Source organism: Chenopodium album, chromosome 17 (genome assembly GCF_948465745.1).
Source record: "Chenopodium album chromosome 17, dcCheAlbu1.1, whole genome shotgun sequence".
Taxonomy (NCBI): Eukaryota; Viridiplantae; Streptophyta; class Magnoliopsida; order Caryophyllales; family Amaranthaceae; genus Chenopodium; species Chenopodium album.
The window spans coordinates 3,920,252-3,940,067 of NC_137850.1; the positions used below are offsets into that span (position 1 = coordinate 3,920,252).

Consider the following 19,816-nt stretch of genomic DNA (forward strand, 5'->3'; position numbering starts at 1 on the left):
TAAAATTAATTTCAGTTCAGTTAAAATAATTTCATTTCAGCAAAAATAATTTCAGTTCATTAAAAATAATTTCAGTTCAGTAAAAATCAAAAAACTAAAAAAGAAATATAATAGAAAATCAGTAAAAAATAATTTAAGTTCAGCAAAAATAATTTCAGTTCAGTAAAAATAATTTCAGTTCAACAAAAATAAGGTGAAGAGAACGAGACCTAAATTTGTTATTTAAAATAGATGAAAGGGCAAGATCCGTTTAGGATCCGTTTTGGACTTGGATCTGTAGGATCCAACGGATATGGATCTCCCATTTTCATACCCGACGGATTGGGATCGGATTTGGATCCTAGGTATAAAAACGGATCCGGTCCAAATCCAACCCGTTGCCATCCCTGGGTATAATATACATACATAATAATATACATACATAATAATATACAAAAAGTACTACTATAACCATAAAAAAATACCATTTTGGATATCAAATGTACCATTTCATTTTCCCGCTTTCTCTAAACTAGCCCCGTTACTTTTTTGCCTCCACTATAGTACTTTTTACCCAACTACAGTGCTAGTTATACATGGTCTTAGCAAATACTTCAACTTATTTACAAACATTGTCATCCTATTTACAAACTCTGTAAATACTCCCTCCGTTTCTATATGATAGTCCCATATGAAATCAGTCACATAAAATAAGAAAAAAAGAATATTTGGAATCTAACATTAAAATATAAAAACGATTCATAATTAGTTTGCCATATTTAAATTTTTTGAATTTTTTTCGGAAAGCATCAACCATGATTGCATAATTCAATGGAGGAATTTCCTTACTTAGAGCTATGTCATCAATCAACAATTAATTAATTTAACCAATTAGAATTTAATATGTATAAAATAGGAAATAAAACTAAATTAAAAATGGAATATATTCAATATGGGTAGATCTTTTTGAAACATCTAAAATAGTATATGGGACTAACATTATGAAACGGAGGGAATACCGTCTACACACTAATAGTTTCCGCTTTTGTGGAACCACATGATTTCACAAAGCTACAACTACAATTCATTTAGCTCCACATTGATTAACATGCTCCATTCCCACTTAAAAAAAGTGCAAATAAAAACCTTAACCAACCAATATTTGAGCAAAAGATCTTTGTTCACATTGCAGCAAAAAGGGGAAAAAAAAACACTAGCACCGTTTAGATACGGAGTATAATATCTATATACTAAGTTTTTTTTTTTCTTCCCTGCAAAAGAATTTTAATTTCGTCTATTTCCTTTTTGTGGTTTATTTTTAATGATTTCAATTATACGTAGTATTTTGTTTTTTGTGGTTTTATTTTTCATCGCCTCCCTATCTATTACAATATCATCATCAATAACTATATAGTAAAAGACACACCAAAAATGACATGTGTTATTTTCTAGTGTGTCCCTTAGTTTTTTTTTTTTTTTTTTAATCAAATATTTTACATAAATAAAGAATACAAAAGATTTAATATCATATCAAAATATATATTGATACCATAAACTTAAGCAAAAAAAATAAAATATAATTAAATTCTTAACATAAATTGTTCCATACATATTATTATGTACAACTCTACCATTTTTACAACAAGGATTTTTTTTTTTTAAAAATAAAAAAAAAGATTTTTGTATATAATTATGTGTGAAAAGCTTGCTAGGAAAGATATGAAAAAATATTTTTACCAGCTGATTATTGAAAAAATATATTGTATGAGAGAAGGAATAATAGTGGGTAAAAAGGAGATCTATTTATGGGTTAAATACATATTGTTAACATATTCAGTTGCCCTAAAAAAAAACATATCATTTGGTTAACAAGAAGAAAATGATATAAATGTATTTTTTAGGAATATAGGAAAATATATTATTGTGATATATTTTCCATATACGAAGTAGTTCTTATGATATTATATTTAGGATAATAATATATCTTAGTGATATTCTAAGATAGATTTATGGAAGTTTATATGATAGAGTTTTATATTGTGTAGGTTATCTTTTGTAGGCTATAAATATTAGCCAAGATCATCAATACAATTCAAGCTATTCTATTCTATTTCTCTCTAATTTATCAATATTGGTAAAATATACCGCATATAAATATAAATATATGTGTATTTTAAAATATTTATTCGGCTAATAATACTCTTTCATAATAAATTTATTTTTTAAAAGCAATAATTTAAAATAGATATTGAATATTACCGTGCATGACACGGGACCTAACCTAGTTTTTAACCTAAATTTATAGACTATATAGAGTTAACATCCCAGGCATCACACGGTCCTACAGTCCTACCTAATTGGACTTAAGCTAAGCACCATTTTTAGGTTTATTTATAGGTTTATGATATGGAGTATAGTATTGGACTTAAGTTGAACTAGAAGAGTAGAAGTTGACAGAAAATTGAAAAGATTATGAAACTCACTCTAAAATCTTACTCCCATTTTGAAATTACGCTCCATTTCACAACGCATAAACCCTAAAAACCTCCAATAAACCCCCTTTTCCCCCTCAATTTCTCTGTAATTCGATCTTCCCCAAAAATGTTCTCCCCTGCTACTTCTACCAGGAAGAAATCCAGTTACAGAAGTTCCAAAGATCATAATGTCGCCCAGATTAAGCCGCTTTCCTTCGATTCTTCTCCAATTACTCCGAATCGCACTTCGATTGCCGACGGTTCAATCCCTAATCGCCCCAATACCGGCACTCCTGCTCCTTGGGCTTCTCGCCTTTCTGTTCTTGCCAGGTTCCTTCTATTTTTATAATTTCTGAGTTTTATTAGATTTGTTATATCTTTTAATCATGTTGTTAGTATTTGCTTTGATTATTAGAAAATTGGTAGATTTTTAACTTGCAAATAAGTGTGCTTTTGGTTGTTTTGTTGGTTGTTGTAATGCAAATGTTGTGGTATTGGTAAAGACAGTAGATTACTATAATTGGTGTTATTATGTCTAGTAACTGGTGCTTATAGACTACAGTATTGCGTTTCGTTTGGACCCGATAGAGAAAAATTGTATATTGATGCTTCGGAAATGAGCATGATTACTACTCACTAGTATATTACAATTGGAAAAGTTGAACAATGGGGTTGAGGGAATTGAGTTGGGTTGGCATTGCTTGTTGCAATGGGATTGGGGTCTTGATAGAAATTCCGTATGAGACAAAGGCATTATGTTTGGTTGTAGATATGCTGAATTAGTTTGCAGCTCGGCATGTCCTGAATTGTTCAACTTTCAAACTTTTTTACGATGTTACTTAAGCTGCACGTTAGAGAAAGGCGATGCAATTGGTTGACTATCCGGTCACCATAGGAAACTGTGGATGTTGAATTTCATATCTCATATAGTTTGCATTTGCTTTTAATATTTGATTTTAATTATACACCCTATCCATGATGGAAGCCTTTTGCTTCCTATTGTACTGTTCACAATTGTAGAATGTATTGTGCAAACACATGTACTCAATGGTGACTAGAATCTGAACAAAGATCAGTGTTGGAAATATTGTCTGATAATTTCTATCCTATTATATTTTAAATCTTTGCAATTTTTTGGGAGTATTCTTGTCTTCATGCTGAGTTGTATCCTGTTTGAAATAAGCTGTATAATAGGGAATGCCTGATGACTTTCAGGTATGATGCTCAGATTCAGCATTGAGTATTGGACTCGAGAGTCACATGTTGAAATTTTTTAATTTAAATAAATTGGGATTAGGGACAGCATTTACGAGATAGACAAAAGGGTAACGATACTTAAAAAATCAACTCTCAATACCTGTGCTTTAGATAATGGACTTTTGAGCTGAAGATGAGCATCACAAAAGTTGGTATAGGCACTTACCTTTGAAAAGCATGTTCTGTTCCTTTGCAGCAAACAAGCAGTAATTTCAGCCTCATGTCTTTTCTAACCTTGTTAATCCTTTTTATCCTTGAAATAGGGAATCATCTCTGTGGCTGTGTAGAGTTGTGCATCTTTAGAAATTCTAATGGAGAATTGACCACTTGCTAAAAAAACAATAATTGATGTCAATCATGTCATGGAAGCAGGTCTAATGAAGGGGCTTGTATCTTGAAGCAGTTATTATAGCTGGACTCTCTTTAGATGATATGCTTTATTAAATGTAGAATAATCATTTAGCTTATAGAAGGGAAACTAATTTGTTTAAAGGCTTGTATGTTGAGGCTTTTTGAGTTCAATCCTTCTTCAGCATAATCTTATCTACTTCCTCCTATTTTTAGATGCATCACTTTCTAAACATGGAAGTTTTAATTTAGATGCATTACATTCCTTTTTAGTTAATAAATTCTCTCTATCTCTCTTCTACCACATGGGTCCCCTTTCTCCTTTCTCTCTCTCTCTCTCTCTCTCTCTCATCTCCGAAAATTGCCTAGGTGTCCGCGATTCCTAAAGTGATGCATCTAAAAAAAAGGAAGTAGTATTTATCTGCTGTTGAATCAACCTGCATTATCATTGCCTGTTTGAAGTTAGGACAGAGGTAGTGTTGCAAGTTCTTATTTGCTATTCCAGTGACTTAATGTTATGTGTCTTTTTGTGGCCAGAATCCCCCCAGCAAAGAAAAGTGAAGACAATAGAGAACCATCAGAACCTGTGTATGTTGGAGACTTTCCGCAAGCTGTTCATGATGAACAGGCTAGTTATCTGCGGAAGACTGTCCCAGGTTAAAGTTAATATTATTATTGTTATTTTCATTTATCTATACAACAACCTTGACCTTTTTCTGGCTACCTGTTGGGAATTGAACCATATATATATATTTTTTTTTCCTGAATGGGACACTGTTGGAATTGTTGTGGCAGGTGAAGCGTGCATTGCTGGTGGGATGGACAAGGAAACTGGTTTGTCATGGATGATTTGTGGAAGTAAACTTTTTATATGGAGCTACCTTTCACCTGCTGCTTCGAAGAAATGTGTGGTTCTTGATCTTCCAGCAGATATATCTGAAATCAGCAGTAGAAATGCATACCTTGGTGATACTTGGTTGCTTTGTATCATAAATTGGGACAATGTTCATCAGAGTAGCAGTATAGTAAAGCAGTTGAACTCAGCTGGAGTTGTTTTATGCAATCAAAGAAGTCGAGCTATTGTATATTGGCCTGATATATATTCAGATGACAGGGCTAATTCTGGAATCAGCCTTGCTTCTTCTGAAGAGCTAGGGATCATTTCTTCAATGGAAAATGGTAAGAGTCCTCCAAGTAGATTGCAATCAGACAATAGGCTAGAACGCCTTTCAGCTAATTTAAATTCTTTTACCTCCTTTATCGCTTCTGCCATCCCTTCCTATCACCATGCTTGTGTTGCACTTGCCACTAGCTCCAATGGTGAACTCTGGCAGTTTATCTGCAGACCTGCTGGAATTTTGCGTCAGAATGTTGGTAATATCTTGTCAACTTCTGTTAGTGGCTATAGTCAACCGTCAGGGAGCAAGGGGTATCCTAGATCTCTTTTATGGCGATTTCCATCCCTCCTGACTGGAGAAGCTTCCAGACAGTTTTTCTTGTTGACTGATCATGAAATACAATGTTTCAGCATTCAACTGTCACCTAATCCAACTTTGTCAAAAGTCTGGTCCCATGAAATCATCGGCACTGATACTGATCTAGGAATTAAGATGGACTTGGCTGGACAGAAGAGAATATGGCCTTTGGATATTCAGGTAGATGAACGTGGTAAAGAAATAACCATTCTTGTTGTTATATTCTGTAAGGATCGTCTAAGCAGTTCAAGCTACACACAGTATTCTCTTTTGACTATGCAATATAAATCTGGTTTAGATGAAGCATTCAATAACTTTACAAATGTAAGGGTGTTAGAGAAGAAGTCTCCTGTACAGGTTATTATTCCCAAAGCAAGAGTGGAAGAAGAGGAATTTTTATTTTCAATGAGATTGAGAGTCGGGGGAAAGCCTTCAGGATCTGCTGTCATACTCTCTGGAGATGGAACCACAACTGTCTCCTATTTTTGGAGAAACTCAACCATGCTTTACCAATTTGATCTGCCGTATGATGCTGGAAAAGTTATTGATGCTTCAATTTTCCCTTCTACTGAAGATACAGAAGAGGGTGCCTGGGTTGTACTGACCGAGAAAGCTGGTGTCTGGGCAATACCGGAGAAGGCGGTTTTGTCTGGTGGAGTTGAACCTCCAGAGCGAAGCTTGTCACGCAAAGGAAGCTCAAATGAAAAGTCTGATGCAGAAGAGAATAAAAAACTTCTGTTTTCAGCTAGTGTTTCTCCTGCAAAAGCTGGTGTAGATGCTCAAGATATTGGTAGCATGCAGAAGGCTGGTTTTACAAAGGTTGCTGGCAGGAATGCTCAAGATGAAGAAGCAGAGGCTTTACTCAATCGTCTGTTTCATGATTATCTCTTGTCAGGCCAGGTTGATGGGTCTCTTGAAAAACTGAAGAATTCTAGGGCATTTGAAAGGGATGGAGAAACTAATGCGTTTGTTCGGGCAAGCAAATCGATTGTTGATTCTCTGGCTAAGCATTGGACAACTACCAGAGGTGCCGAAATTGTTTCTTTGGCTGTTGTATCGAACCAACTAATAGAGAAGCAACAAAAACATGAAAATTTTCTTCAGTTTCTGGCTATATCCAAGTGTCATGAAGAGCTATGTGCGAAACAAAGTAAGTACATTTCTTCTGACTTACATACACTTTTTTTCTTCTTGTTCATCTATATTTTATTCTAGTTCATGAGTAAGGAATTTTCATCATCTGTGTCTGCTTTTGATTTGATTGGAAGACTTGCATGGCCCTTATAATTGTTCTTTCTTCTTAACTGGTTAAGAGCAAGGCTGAGATTGTGTATGTGGAAAGTTTAAATATTACGAAGTCCTTGGCTAAAAACATCTTGTTTTTGGGCCATAAATTTTTGAGTAAGCAACACATAGTTTTCCCTCATTTACTTTTAGGCATTTCATAGAGATCCACTCACAAGTAATGGTGGATTCTTTCACTTTGCCCATGGAGGTTTTCTCTTCTTTTTTAAGTTATAAAGGAAATTTGGAAAACCAACCATATTATACATTTTTTTTCTTCCAATATCCACTCACTAGATTTGAAATTACTATATGCATTTTTTGTTTATATATGCCTAGCATTTTGGTCATCCTGGCCCTAAGTATTGAGGGATGAAGCATAATTGCATAAAGATTACTATAGCCTGTATCAATGGTTTGTATTGTACTCCCTACCCTATTAATCAAAAAACCAATTAAGTTGTAGCATATTCTACTAAGATTTGTGGCCCTTAGTTCCTACTCGAAGATCGAAAGGATTCTTATCCAATTATTTCTGTTCTTTATCTGACTGCTTAAATAATCTCAAAATTCATTTGCAGATGGACTCCTTACATTGTAATATGCTGTAATATTTGTTTTATTGTAGACTTTGTAGTGTTAGTGGGATAGAATTACTCTCCATTTTTATCATTGGTGTACCGTGGATGAAAATGAAGTACTTGATTGAATTCTTGCATGTCTTCCTTACTTTCTTTGTTTGACTAAAGAGCTCCCTGGTTCACCTGTCATCCCTAGCAGAATTGTCTTTATGGAATAAGATTCAGACAAGATTCACACAGATCACCAGCCCTAACTTTAAGCCTGAAAAGCAATCTATTCCTTGTTGACTTTGCTGGCCTCTGTACAATGTAATTAGGGGATGTGAAGAAATCAGGAAATTTAAGTAATGGAAACATGGTAAATCAACTTGCAATTATTTGTAGGTTGTAAATGTTTTTATATTAATGGGATTTTTTTTTTTTTTTTTTTTTTTTTTTTTTTTTTTTTTTTTTTTTGAGTATGTAAGATAAATCAGAACGCACATGTTTTGAGGTTGGTTTTGTGGAATAAAATTTCATTTTATGACCATTATAAGTAAAATATCATAGAGATCTATGGTATGTGTACTGAAGTTTTGAACTAACCTAATGCTTTACTATGTCAGCAATTCCTTATCACTATCTTCTTTTGGATTGTTGCTTTTGGTGATTCGAGGCTTCGTAAAATATGCTAAAGTGAACCCATGGGACATGGTTATATTTCATACAACTAGGCAATTAGAGATTAAGTTATAGAACCTATACTTGGATGAAAAGCTAGATTTCAATTTTTATAAAATTGATAATGTTTGTGCCAAAAATATCTCTTAGGTGATTGAAGACTACTGCTATGCCTTTGTCTTTTTTCTCTGTTTTGTCTTCTGTGTTTGGGGTTTATTAATTAATATGTGGATTACTTGTTTCTTTCATCCCTCTCTTCTTTGGGTATCAAAATGCCAACTCTGCATGGTCAATATCTTCTCAACTGACAATTGAATCATTAATCTGGCGTAATTTTTTTTTTCTAGGATATGCTCTCCAAATTATATTGGAAGATGGTGAAAAGCTGGCTGGTATGATTCAATTAAGGGAACTGCAAAATATGATCAGTCAGAGCCGTTCAGTTGGAGTCAGCTCCCAGCATTCAAGTGCCAACGGGGAAGTTTCAGGTTCTTTATGGGATCTAATTCAGATAGTTGGTGAGAGAGCCCGCAGAAACACAGTTCTTTTGATGGATAGGGATAATGCTGAAGTGTTCTACAGTAAGATTTCTAATCTGGAAGAAGTATTTTATAGCTTGGACAGGCACTTGGATCACATTATAAATGTGGGCCAGCCATTTAAGGCTCAGGTCCAGCGAGTTTGTGAACTGTCAAAAGCATGTGTGACTTTACTCCGCAGTGCTATGCACTATAGAAATGAGCATCATATGTGGTATCCACCTCCCGAAGGTTTGATGCCTTGGTATAGCCAGCCTGTTGTTCGTGATGGGCTCTGGAGTGTTGCTTCTTTTATGATTAAAATTTTGGATGATTCATCTGGAATTGATTTGTCTTCTAAGTCAGATATATGTTCTCATCTTGAGGTGCTAGCTGATGTAGTATTAGAGGCATACGTTGGTGCCATCACTGCGAAAATTGAGCGTGGGGAAGAGCATAAAGGCCTCTCAGATGAGTACTGGAGAAAAAGGGATACTCTTCTTGACTCTCTCTATCAGCAGATTAAGGTCTTTGTGAATGCTAGATTCCAGGTTTGTTCTCTGTTCATTAAATATCTAGTGAATATTATTGCAAGACTTAGCATTATTATATGCCTAGTTCCACCTGTTTCTTCTTAGATATATGTTTATCATTTGTGTTTAAGAATACTTTTATAAATCAGAAAATGGATAAGTTATGGAATACCTCTGTCTCTTTTACTAAAAAGTGTCTAAGAAGACTAGAAATGACCAGCAAAAGATGTGTACCCCCCCGCACCCCCAATTATGTTTGCCGCTTCACATAATATTTACTTAGTAGTAAAGTTATATCTAAGATACTTAACAAGATAGCTAACTATGAATGCATACTTTGCCAATCAAATTCATTTTTTTTTCTTATTTAATTTGGAATTTTTCTCACTTGATCAAAGTTTTCCGGGTCTTCTGCTTTTGTTTTGTCATTTTCAAAGTATAGCAAGTTTTATGTGTTTTAAGCTGACTCTAGAACTCTTTTTTATGTTTTTATATTTATTTTATTTTTTTAATTTATGGAAAACAGAAATTTATTTTAGAGGGGCTGTCTTGTGCTCCAAATAGTCCAAATATGAGTATATGACTGTTTGGCTTTTTGCTGATAATTTTTTTTCCCCATCTTTTCTTGGCTTTCTTCTTAAAAAGGATTGTGAATCAGTAGATTTGGATGGTGGTTTCTTTTGGTAGCCCAATATATTTAGACGTCTCTCTTTCATTATGACTTTTTCTATTTTATTATGCTTGCTCACATTGCACTCCTAATTCTCCTATCTCAAAGTGATCCTCTATCTCGTTTTTTGTCTCAATATTGTTCCTACACCACAATTTTGCTACTATGCCTTTATTCACCATTAATTTTAAACATTACTCCCTCCGTTTTTAAATACTTGCTCCACTTTCCTTTTTCGGCCGTTTTTAAATACTTGGTCCATTTCCTTAGTTGGAAAGCTTTTACAATATTAAATTAATTTCTCTCACCTAGTGGACCCACCATGATCATATTTTATTATTTTCATATTCTCTCTCCTCCAATTCTCTCCACTATTGCTTTTTACAAATTTTTATTCTTCCACCTACCCCACTACCTCCATATTTTATTACTTTCTCCAATTTCTCCTAAAATTCCGCACATGAAGAGATGGAGCAAGTATTTAAAAACGGAGGGAGTATATACCAAGATGATGATTTTCCATTATTTTGACTTATTGAGAGGTTGGGTACAAGATACTGAAGATGGTACATATGATTTCAATCTTAAAACATTTAGGAATATAAATAAGTATATCCTTGGTTGGGACATTCTGTAAAATTGTTCCACTGCGATCTTCTTAATATTAACCGGTCATTATGTTGGTAGAATCTCTAGAGGGGACCTTCTTTGATTAATTCAAACTCTACAATGTGTGGGTGATAGAGTGATTAGATTACCAAATAAATTGTGAAAATTGAGTGGGCAATTCCACTATTAATACGCTTGGTCCACTTTTTGAAGATGTCCCCTAAATTGGAATAGCTCAAGTTGGTAAGTTTGCTCGAACTTGATACTCCCTTCATCCCTACATAGAGTCACATTCACCTTTTGCACATCTTTTTAGGAAAGTGAACAGAAAAAATAGGATATTGGGGGTTTGGTTGATTAAAGGTGAATATAAAATAAGATAGTGGTTTTTTTGATTTAAAGTGAATAAAAAGAGATAGATAGTAAGGGGTAATAGACTAACCTAAGGAGGGGTAGTATGGGTATTCTAGAAATATTAGTTTACTATGTTAATACTTAATAGTCCCTAGTATAAATAGAGAAGGAGGGGAAAGAAAATGGCAGGCAGAAATTTGAGAGTTATGGCCTAAAGCCATTGTTTGGAGAGTTGTGAGCTAAACTTACTATTAGAAATTAATAGCCTTAAGCTATTGAATCTATCTTTTGTTATTCTTGCCGTTTTCAATTAATATCCAAGCTTTAATCTTTATTTGTTGCATTATTAAATCAGAAATATAAACCCAGGAAATCAGTCCATTACATAAGTTTTGGTGGATTAAATGTAAAAGATATAAATAGATAAAGGTGAAATGGAAATTCATGTGGGACTATACTATAGAAATTGGTAAGGCAAGGAGATTTATTTATGTTGTCAAATCTTCACTTTCTTCCCAATTGAGCCAGTTCTCCTGTGTTAGAAGAGAAGAAATTTAAGTGAAGTGTAGATGTAGCTTAAATTTGTATATTCTTGTTGGATCACCATTAACTTGGGTATAAGCCTATAAGCATAAAGCCTCTGATGAAAGTACTCTTCTTTTGTTGTGACTATGGTGAAGAGAACTTTGGTATCATAGTTTGTTTGAGTAAATGCTTGTTGTAAAGGGTTCTGTAGAAGTTGAATGAAGTGAAGATAGGTTTGTGATGAAGTCTCTGTTTTATAAATTTTTTGGCCCAGATAGGCATGGTTGGTTTGGTTCCCCCTCACCTCCTCTTTTGGAAATTGTTTAGTGTCAAGACTGCAGATTTAATATTGTATAACTTTGTAATTTTGTAGGATTCAGCTGATGAGAAAGAACAGAAAGAAGTAGTTCTTAAAGAATTGTCGTCAAATTTGTTGTCTGTTGCAAGGCGGCATGAAGCCTATCGGACTCTTTGGAACATTTGCTGTGACCTCAATGATTCCAATCTTCTGAAAGAGCTTATGGTATGGTCTTTATTCCATTACAGTGGAAAATTTTGTGTTAAATTGCTGAATCTTTGCATCTTTTGCAGTACTTCCTTTTGCTTAATTTTTCCATTGCTAAATTTTTTCCTGATCTAGAAGGTATCTATGGCAAAATTTCCCCATGATTATGCTTTGTTAGAATTAGCTGATTGGGATGCTCTTTTTAATTTATTAATTTAAAGGAAATTCTTGCTACTTTTATTTTTACTTTTTATTTTTATGTTTTTTTATTTTTATTTATTTAAATGTAGTAAACAACGTCTTTCAAAGTTAACTCGAAATCTTGAGAAGTATTGTGGCTCAATTACCCTTGAACGTGTAATAGACTGATCTTACTGCTAACTCACGCAAATAACAGTAAAACTAGATATTCTGATTTTACTGTTTGGCCAGCCTAAAGAAGAACTCTCTGGCCTTCAAAGATGTGAGGATGAAAATTCGAAACATGACCAGAATGCTGTTGGAAGTCCAAACTTTGGCACAAACTTATGTTCTTGGAAGGATCATAGCATTAAATTACATGCAATGATGCCCAGATCTTTTTTCGGCTGCTTCACTTGTGTATGCACAACAGGACTTGTTATGTCCGAAGAATGAGAGGATTTTCCTATTCTCACTAAAATAGAAACCAAATCTTTATATAAATCATAATCACCGTCTCTGATCTGTCTTTGATGACTCAAAGAAGATGAGTATGATTGAAGTTCATTTGGAAATTTGCATCAACTTTATTTTATTGATCTTAAAGTTTATGCATTAAGTTACAAGTAAAGAGAATAAAAATTAAAGCATTGGGTTTTATTAGAGAGGCGATCATTACTGTGTTGTCGTCACCTATCTGTTTCCAGGGGTGGTCATTGGCTTGCAGAGAGAAAATAGTCATTGAGTTGTGTCTTGTACATCAGTACATGTGGACTCAATGCTGTTTTTCTCCCTCTGGGTGCATTTTATTGCAGTACTTGACTTTTGCCATCAAATTTCTTTCAGTGTATTGAGCTTATTCTCCTTTTTCATTTTAATAAAATAGACTACTATTAATCGAGGAAATCCAAAGGCTGAAGAGAGAAGTCTAATAGAAACAGTGGGTGAGTGCAAAAGAATAGCTAAAGAGACAATTTTTTAAGGGGATCTTTTTTTATTTTTATTTGTTCATCTTACTACCTCCGTTTCCTATTATCTGCATCTTTGGGACTCGACACGGACTCCAAGTCAAATTTTTTTTAATGGTGATTAATAATTTTAAGAGTATGTAATTAAGTGTAGGAGAGAGAAAGTGAGGAAGACTAATTCACCCAAGCCACATTTAACTAAACCACCACCTTCTCACCCACCCCACCATCGTTGTCGACGTACCACCATTGTAACCCACCCACACTGCCTTCACCACCACTAAACCTCCATATGGACTCCTAAAACCGCCATTACCACCCAAAATATCGTCCCAAACCCACGAAATCACTCCACACACTGACAACAACCCTAACGACCCAGAAACCGATCCGACCACCAATGGTACCATTGTACCGCACTCTTCGAAAAAATCCCCAAAAAAAAAAAAAAAAGAAAGATCCAGCCAAAAAATAACGAACCACGCACAAGCACTTTCTTCTTCATTTTAGATCTAAATTCCCCGAAATTAACGGTACCATTGTACTCGAGGTGAAATCTGTCGAAAGTGGAGTAATGACGGGCAGTCAATTGCGCCGGAGAAAGAGTGAGCAGATCTAATGGAGGAGAGAGAAAGATGGTGAAAGATGAAGATGATGATAAATATTTTGATGGATTTGGTGAATGGATGGCAGAAGTTGACGAAGAGAATTGAATGAATTAGTTTGGGTGGAAATGCTTAGTTTAATTTAGTTTGATTATTGTATTAACATGTTTTGATTAAATGTTGTAATTCAAATTAAGAAATTTTAAGTAAGGGTAGTTCTGTCATTTCGATTAAAATTTTTTACTAAATAAGGAAAGTTTGGAAAAGTTGCACATAATGTGAAGTGTCCATATTTAGTAAAAGTTGCAGATAATAAGAAACGGAGGTAGTATATTTTAATAGTATCATGAGATAGGAAAGATAGAGTCTGAGAAGAATTATAATTATATACCGAGAGGAAATGATAGTAAAAGAACCATGGTTTTATGCAGAGAAGTGTCAATAAAAAGTTTAAATCATAAGAATATCCATGCCCTTGTGTCCATAACTCCATCTACTAAAATTGGGCATTATTAAGTGGTTATTGTCTCTCCATGTTTAAAATTTTCCATTTTGGACACTTGGAGTTGAATCCATACCCTAGTCCAACATCAGCCTGAGTCTGAGCTTCACAGTAAAGACTAAGGGAATGTGTTTACTAATCCCAAAACTTTTCTGAAATACTTAGACATTTGACAAGAGTCTTCATGTGTTCTGCGTTCTTTTGACAAGTAATATATTATTTATAGGCTGTTTGTTTACTTTAAACAAGTGATTATATGTAGAGCAGCCTCACCTTCCAATTTGCTGAACATCTGTTTTGTGCATTTTGATATTGATGTTGATTTATCTGTTTGCTACTCTACCAACTGTCTGAAGTTTGGAATAACAACTGCTGTGATGCTGCTTTATGGGGACTGCATAACTATTAAACAGATATTCAGTGTTTGAATATATATGGCCCTGAACAAAAACTTTTATCTTGTTAAACAGTTTTCTTTTTCAATCTGTTGTATCTAGTGTTTGTGTCAGATGCCTGAGACCTTGATATTGTTTTTTGCTGTGCAGCATGAAAGCATGGGACCCAGAGGAGGGTTTAGTTATTTCGTTTTTGAGCAATTGTATGAGAATGGACAATTTCCAAAACTTCTGAGGCTAGGGGAAGAGTTTACTCAGGAACTTGTAATATTTTTGAAGGATCACCCGGATCTTCTGTGGCTTCATGAAGTTTATCTTCACCAATATTCTGGTGCTTCGAAAACTCTTCATGGTTTGGCACTCTCTGGAGATGAAAGATTGTTTTCAGCTTCTGAGAAGGAGACAGAACTAGATTCTAGAAAAACAGACTTAAAATTGTCCGAAAGGAAGCGTCTCTTGCATTTATCAAAGATTGCTGCAATTGCAGGTTTGACTAACTGTTTTTCATTGTACAACACTTTGCTCTTTTTTTTTTTTTTTTTTTTTAAATTAAAATTTCAAGTGCACTGCTCCTTTCAATTGCTTATAATCTATTGAAACTGTTTAAACTGATTCTATGTGCTGTGCTTCCATCTGTGCTCTGGGATGATTCAGAATTTGCAATTTTAACATTTGAATATGAAGTGGTTTTATATCCAAACTTTATCCTTATATGAGTTTATGAAGGGGGAGTTATACTGGGAGGATTGGAGGAGAGGAAGGGATGGGAAAAAAAACAGCTGTTAAGCTCGTAGTCTTTGCCATATTCCTTATCTTGAGTGAAATTGTTCTAGTTGTGTCTTCATGAGGCCTACATTTGACTACAAGCTTGCTATCTTGTTCTGCACAAAGTAGATCATTCTTGAGATACTTTTTATCAGTGTTGTAATTTTTTTATTAACATAGGTGTTTTAGCCTTTGTTTAATGAACATTATGTTCTTGTTCAATTAAAGGTAGAGATTGTGATCAATATCAAGCCATTAAACATGTGATACCTTTTTTTTTGAAACAAAACATGTGATACATTTGACTGACAGAACTTTGGAACTTTATTTGAATAATGGACTGCACTCACAGATACACCAGGTGCTGTAATTCATTTTCATTTTATGCATGTCATGGACTAAACTACCTGGATTGTTTGTTTTCTGGTCCTATCCATGTCAACAGCCATGATACAGATCTCAACATCAAATTTGTGACCCTCCAATTTAGGGTCAGAAGTGAACCTGGGAGTTAAAGGAAGATAGTTTGATAGGGGGAGAGTTGGAGAATAGAATAAGAATAAGTTGTGATTTGTAGAGATGTGAATCTTACATACAAGCTTGAGGATTTTGAATAAATGAAATTAGTATCAGAATATGAAGTTTAATGGGTGATCAAAGGTGATACTAGTTCTAGGCTCAGTTATGAATTAATGAATGGAGTGAGGATGGCTTGCATTAAGATTTTAGATAAAGAGAAAAATGCGATTCTATTAGACTTCTATAGAAGACATGGTAGGGACTAGCGTTGAAGGTTTTGTCAAAAACTTAATTCTTTCACAGATGGATGCAAGATTAGGAGGCCATTGAAAAAGTAGGGAAGGTGGGCTGAACTCTTGATGGGATTAGTAGGCAATTGGCACTACTAGTGAAGTTCCATTTTTTTGAGGTTATTGTGAAAGCATAAACTTCCGCTACATATCTCTCATTCTCTTGTTTTCAAGCATCAATCTATTAAGGTTGGGGATTATTCAACATTTTTATTGCTTGAGCTTATGAGATTGTCATGAAACTGCTGGTTGATAAGTTTAAGGGTGTTGCTCTTCTATTGTGCTTTTCTAGGGGATCACAGATCTTGGATGTGGTTCTTGAGGTTTTATATAAGGTTTGTTGGAATGTTACGAGCATGGTTGTGTTTTGAGAGGCTGAGTTGGGCCTTTCATGATATGGTGCATGAGGGGATTGGTCTGGTCATACGGTGAGCATTGGATATTTGGATGTGCTCATGTGCTAGACAAAAAGGTTGCTCTTCTAATATTTACTTTGTCCTACCAAAAAATGTCTCCTCTCGGGTATATAGTTTAAGGGTTGGTGTCTTGGAATGTCTTTCTTATTAGAAACTGTTCTAAGTCCTAATAACATTGGGTATCAAGAGAGTATGGGTTGTTTGGAGGTGGGTACGATGTTTTTGTCTCATAGGATTTTCTGTCTTTTACCCTGTTGGTTAGTTTTTTGATAAAAAATGGTCAGTAAGTTAGTTTTTCCTCCATTATCTCTCTTGATGGAACTTTGTTCGCTTGTGTAAGCATTAAGTCTTCATGGTATGGGACAATAATTTTGGAGTAAGTTGTTTGTGGGAGTCTGGTCTGTCTTTTGGAAATGTTATATATTACTCTTCATGGTGCAATTATTAAAGGCCATACTGTGGTGCATTTGGCAAGATGGAAATACAAGAATCATACTGGGCCCTTTTTACAGCGCAATTTGCTGTGATAGGGTCTGTTTAGAATTTTTACTGCTACTACCGAATCAAGTGTCCTGTACAAACCCTCTAATATAACAATATCATTTACAATCTGGCAGGCAAAGATGCAGTCTATGAGGCAGAAATAGAACGTATTGATGCGGACTTGAAGATCTTGAAGTCACAGGTATCTTTAGATAGAACATAATCACATATTTACTTGGGACATTTCTGATAAATGTTGGTGCTTGTTTTGTAAGGCTTGATTAGCCCAATGCTTTTATGTTTCTAATTCTATTGAACATGAACTAAATTCAATCTGTGACTCTTGGTTGACAATATCCTTGTGAAAGCTGTTTCTATCGTGTTTCAAAATCTAGGACATGCTAAGTTCTTATCTTAATTTCACAATGTGAAACTCTCAAACTAGTTTATTCCTTCCATTCCATATTAACTATCATCTAAGATGACACATTTTTTTAGAGTTGTTAGTTATGGCATTGATAAAAAATACTCCATAGTGTCAACAAACATATCGTAGTGCATCGATGACAGACAATATGGATTATGGAACAATAAGGTTAGTTATTGTAGAATAGAGTGAGTTTCATTTCAACCCTATAATTACAACTTTTTTCCTAACCTGTAGCCATTTAATATGATGTGCTAATGACATACCCGTCAAATGGGATTCTCTTCCTTTTAATTTATCAATTATCTAATCTCTTTACAAGTTTTAAATGCCCTTTGATTAACGTTGGAGGCAGCTTTTTTTATTGTGCAAAATTTGGTTCATTCTCAAGTGTTCTTTTATCAAATTCATAACCTTGGTATGTACTGAGCTGGTTAATACCAAACTCGTGATTTAGTAATCTTCCTTGTCACCATACTTGGATGTTTCATCACTGTCATCTATATGCTGAAATCTGCTATTTGCATCGCTGTCAAGTCTGTCATAGTATCAGCTCCCTATCCTTACTTGTTAGTAATTGGCTGCTTGATAACTTCCTGTCCATCTTCCTATCCTTCCAAAAACTAAGGAACTGAATAAAGTTTTTTTTACGCATAGTTAGATCTGGGACTGCTTATCTTTCTACTTTGTGCTTGTGCTTCATCCATTAATTGGTTAAGGCTGCCTATTGCAGGAAGATATCTTGGAACTATATCCTGATGACATAGAGAAGCAGAAAATCGGACAACGACTCCTCCCTCCTTGGGATCTTATCAAACTGTGCCTCAAAGGTCAAACACCAGAGCTGTTGTTAAGGGCTTTTGATGTGTTTGCCTGGACTAGTTCTTCTTTCCGAAAATCCAATAAATCACTTCTAGTAGATTGCTGGAAAAGTGCAGTTGATCAGGATGACTGGGAAAAGCTCTATCAATTTTCCATCACTGAAGGATGGAGTGATGAGGACACAATGCGGGTTCTGCAGAAGACTATGCTTTTCCTGGCAGCAAGGAGGTGTTATGGACCGGAATCAGACATGTACGAAGGAAGTTTTGATGAAGTGTTGCCATTGAGGCAAGAGAGCAGTGAGCTGTCAAGTTTGAAAGATTCCAGCTCTTCTGTCGAAGCAATCTTGATGCAGCATAAAGACTTCTCAGATGCTGGCAAGCTAATGCTAACTGCTCTAATGTCAGGAAGTGCTCAAGTAGATACTAGCAGGGCCGATGGGCCAATCCCCATGGAGTAGCAGCAGTTGGATGATTGTGACGATGTAAGGGAGTAATTTAGTATGCTGTAACTGAGGGTTAACATCCCTTCTAAAAGATTAGCAAAAGAAATATTGTTAACATAGCTTTTACTGTACATATGAGAACTCTCTAGACTAGATTTTTGAAGGGAAATTTTGCAAGAATCTATCGACAAGAAATTTAGGATGTGTTGCAATTATGTTTATGGAGCAAAACATTAGTTATCCCCCAAAAAATGATCCAGAGGCATCCTGTACTGGTGCAGCCTTTAGAGACATCTGGCCTGTACTGTGAAATAGTCGTCATGTACTGTTATGTACTTTGTATTATAGTGAATTTTGACCATTTATAGAAGTTAAGATTGTGATAAATATCAATAAATAGGTGAAGTCAGAAGATTTGATCCCAATTCAAATCACTGTAGTCAGATGAGCTTGTGCATGATGCAATAATAAATCCCAAGAATTCATACCCTGATCCAAATTCACTAGCTAGATATCCCCAAACCAGATTAGGATCATTTTGGGTACTCCGTATTTAATTTGCGTTGGCTTTATGCAATTAAGGAAAGGAGGGAGTACATTGTTTTATAAATCTTGATATTTGGAATGAGATTAATTTTTAAATGTACTTTTTTTTTGGATAGAAAAAGATAGTTGAATTGTTATTACTCCGTAAAAGTTAAACTAGTGCATTGGCCACATAGACGTTTATTAGATTGCCCCTTAAGTCATTAGTTCAATTTTTCTGATCAGGTTCGGTTTCATATTACGGAGTTCATAGTCATATTTAGGGATGTCAGTGGGGCGGGTCAAGTAGGAGACCCGCCCCATCCCCGCCCCAGTCATATTTACGAAGTTCATAGTCATATTTAGGGATGTCAGTGGGGCGGGGATGGGTCTCGGTTTGGCGGGTGGTGGGGCGGGGATGGGGATAAAAACCATACCCGTCATGGGTGATGGGGCGGGGGTGGATTTTAAGTTATACCCGTCCCACCCGCCCCATCCCCACCTCATACCCACATCTATATATCTTTTAAAGTAAAATTACATACTTTTGTAGTATTTATAAAATAATTACGTAAAATACAATATTAATTATAATACTTTGTACGACACTAATATTATAACACAAAAATGTGAGTAGAACGTTTATTTTATAATTCGTATTAATTATGTAGGATTGTGTATTTGAGATACGGAGATTAGGTG

General features: G+C 34.9%; 1 protein-coding gene across 1 annotated transcript; it reads left to right on the forward strand.

Annotated features, from left to right (window-relative positions):
• Positions 1-2,427: 2,427 nt before the first annotated feature.
• Positions 2,428-19,148, forward strand: LOC145587428 (nuclear pore complex protein NUP133-like). The gene is made up of 8 exons (XM_081644166.1): positions 2,428-2,783; positions 4,596-4,714; positions 4,854-6,683; positions 8,406-9,127; positions 11,641-11,790; positions 14,573-14,909; positions 17,030-17,097; positions 18,056-19,148. Exons 1-8 carry the CDS (start codon positions 2,581-2,583, stop codon positions 18,602-18,604), a joined length of 3,978 nt encoding a protein of 1,325 aa, XP_081500292.1. The 5' UTR covers positions 2,428-2,580; the 3' UTR covers positions 18,605-19,148.
• Positions 19,149-19,816: the final 668 nt, after the last annotated feature.

Bases quoted from the DNA above. Each gene is read 5' to 3' on its own strand.
- LOC145587428 (XM_081644166.1), top strand. From the start codon at position 2,581: ATGTTCTCCCCTGCTACTTCTACCAGGAAGAAATCCAGTTACAGAAGT. The intron at 4,715-4,853 runs GTTAAAGTTAAT...TTGTTGTGGCAG, and splicing joins TCTGCGGAAGACTGTCCCAG to GTGAAGCGTGCATTGCTGGT. The intron at 14,910-17,029 runs GTTTGACTAACT...ACAATCTGGCAG, and splicing joins AAAGATTGCTGCAATTGCAG to GCAAAGATGCAGTCTATGAG.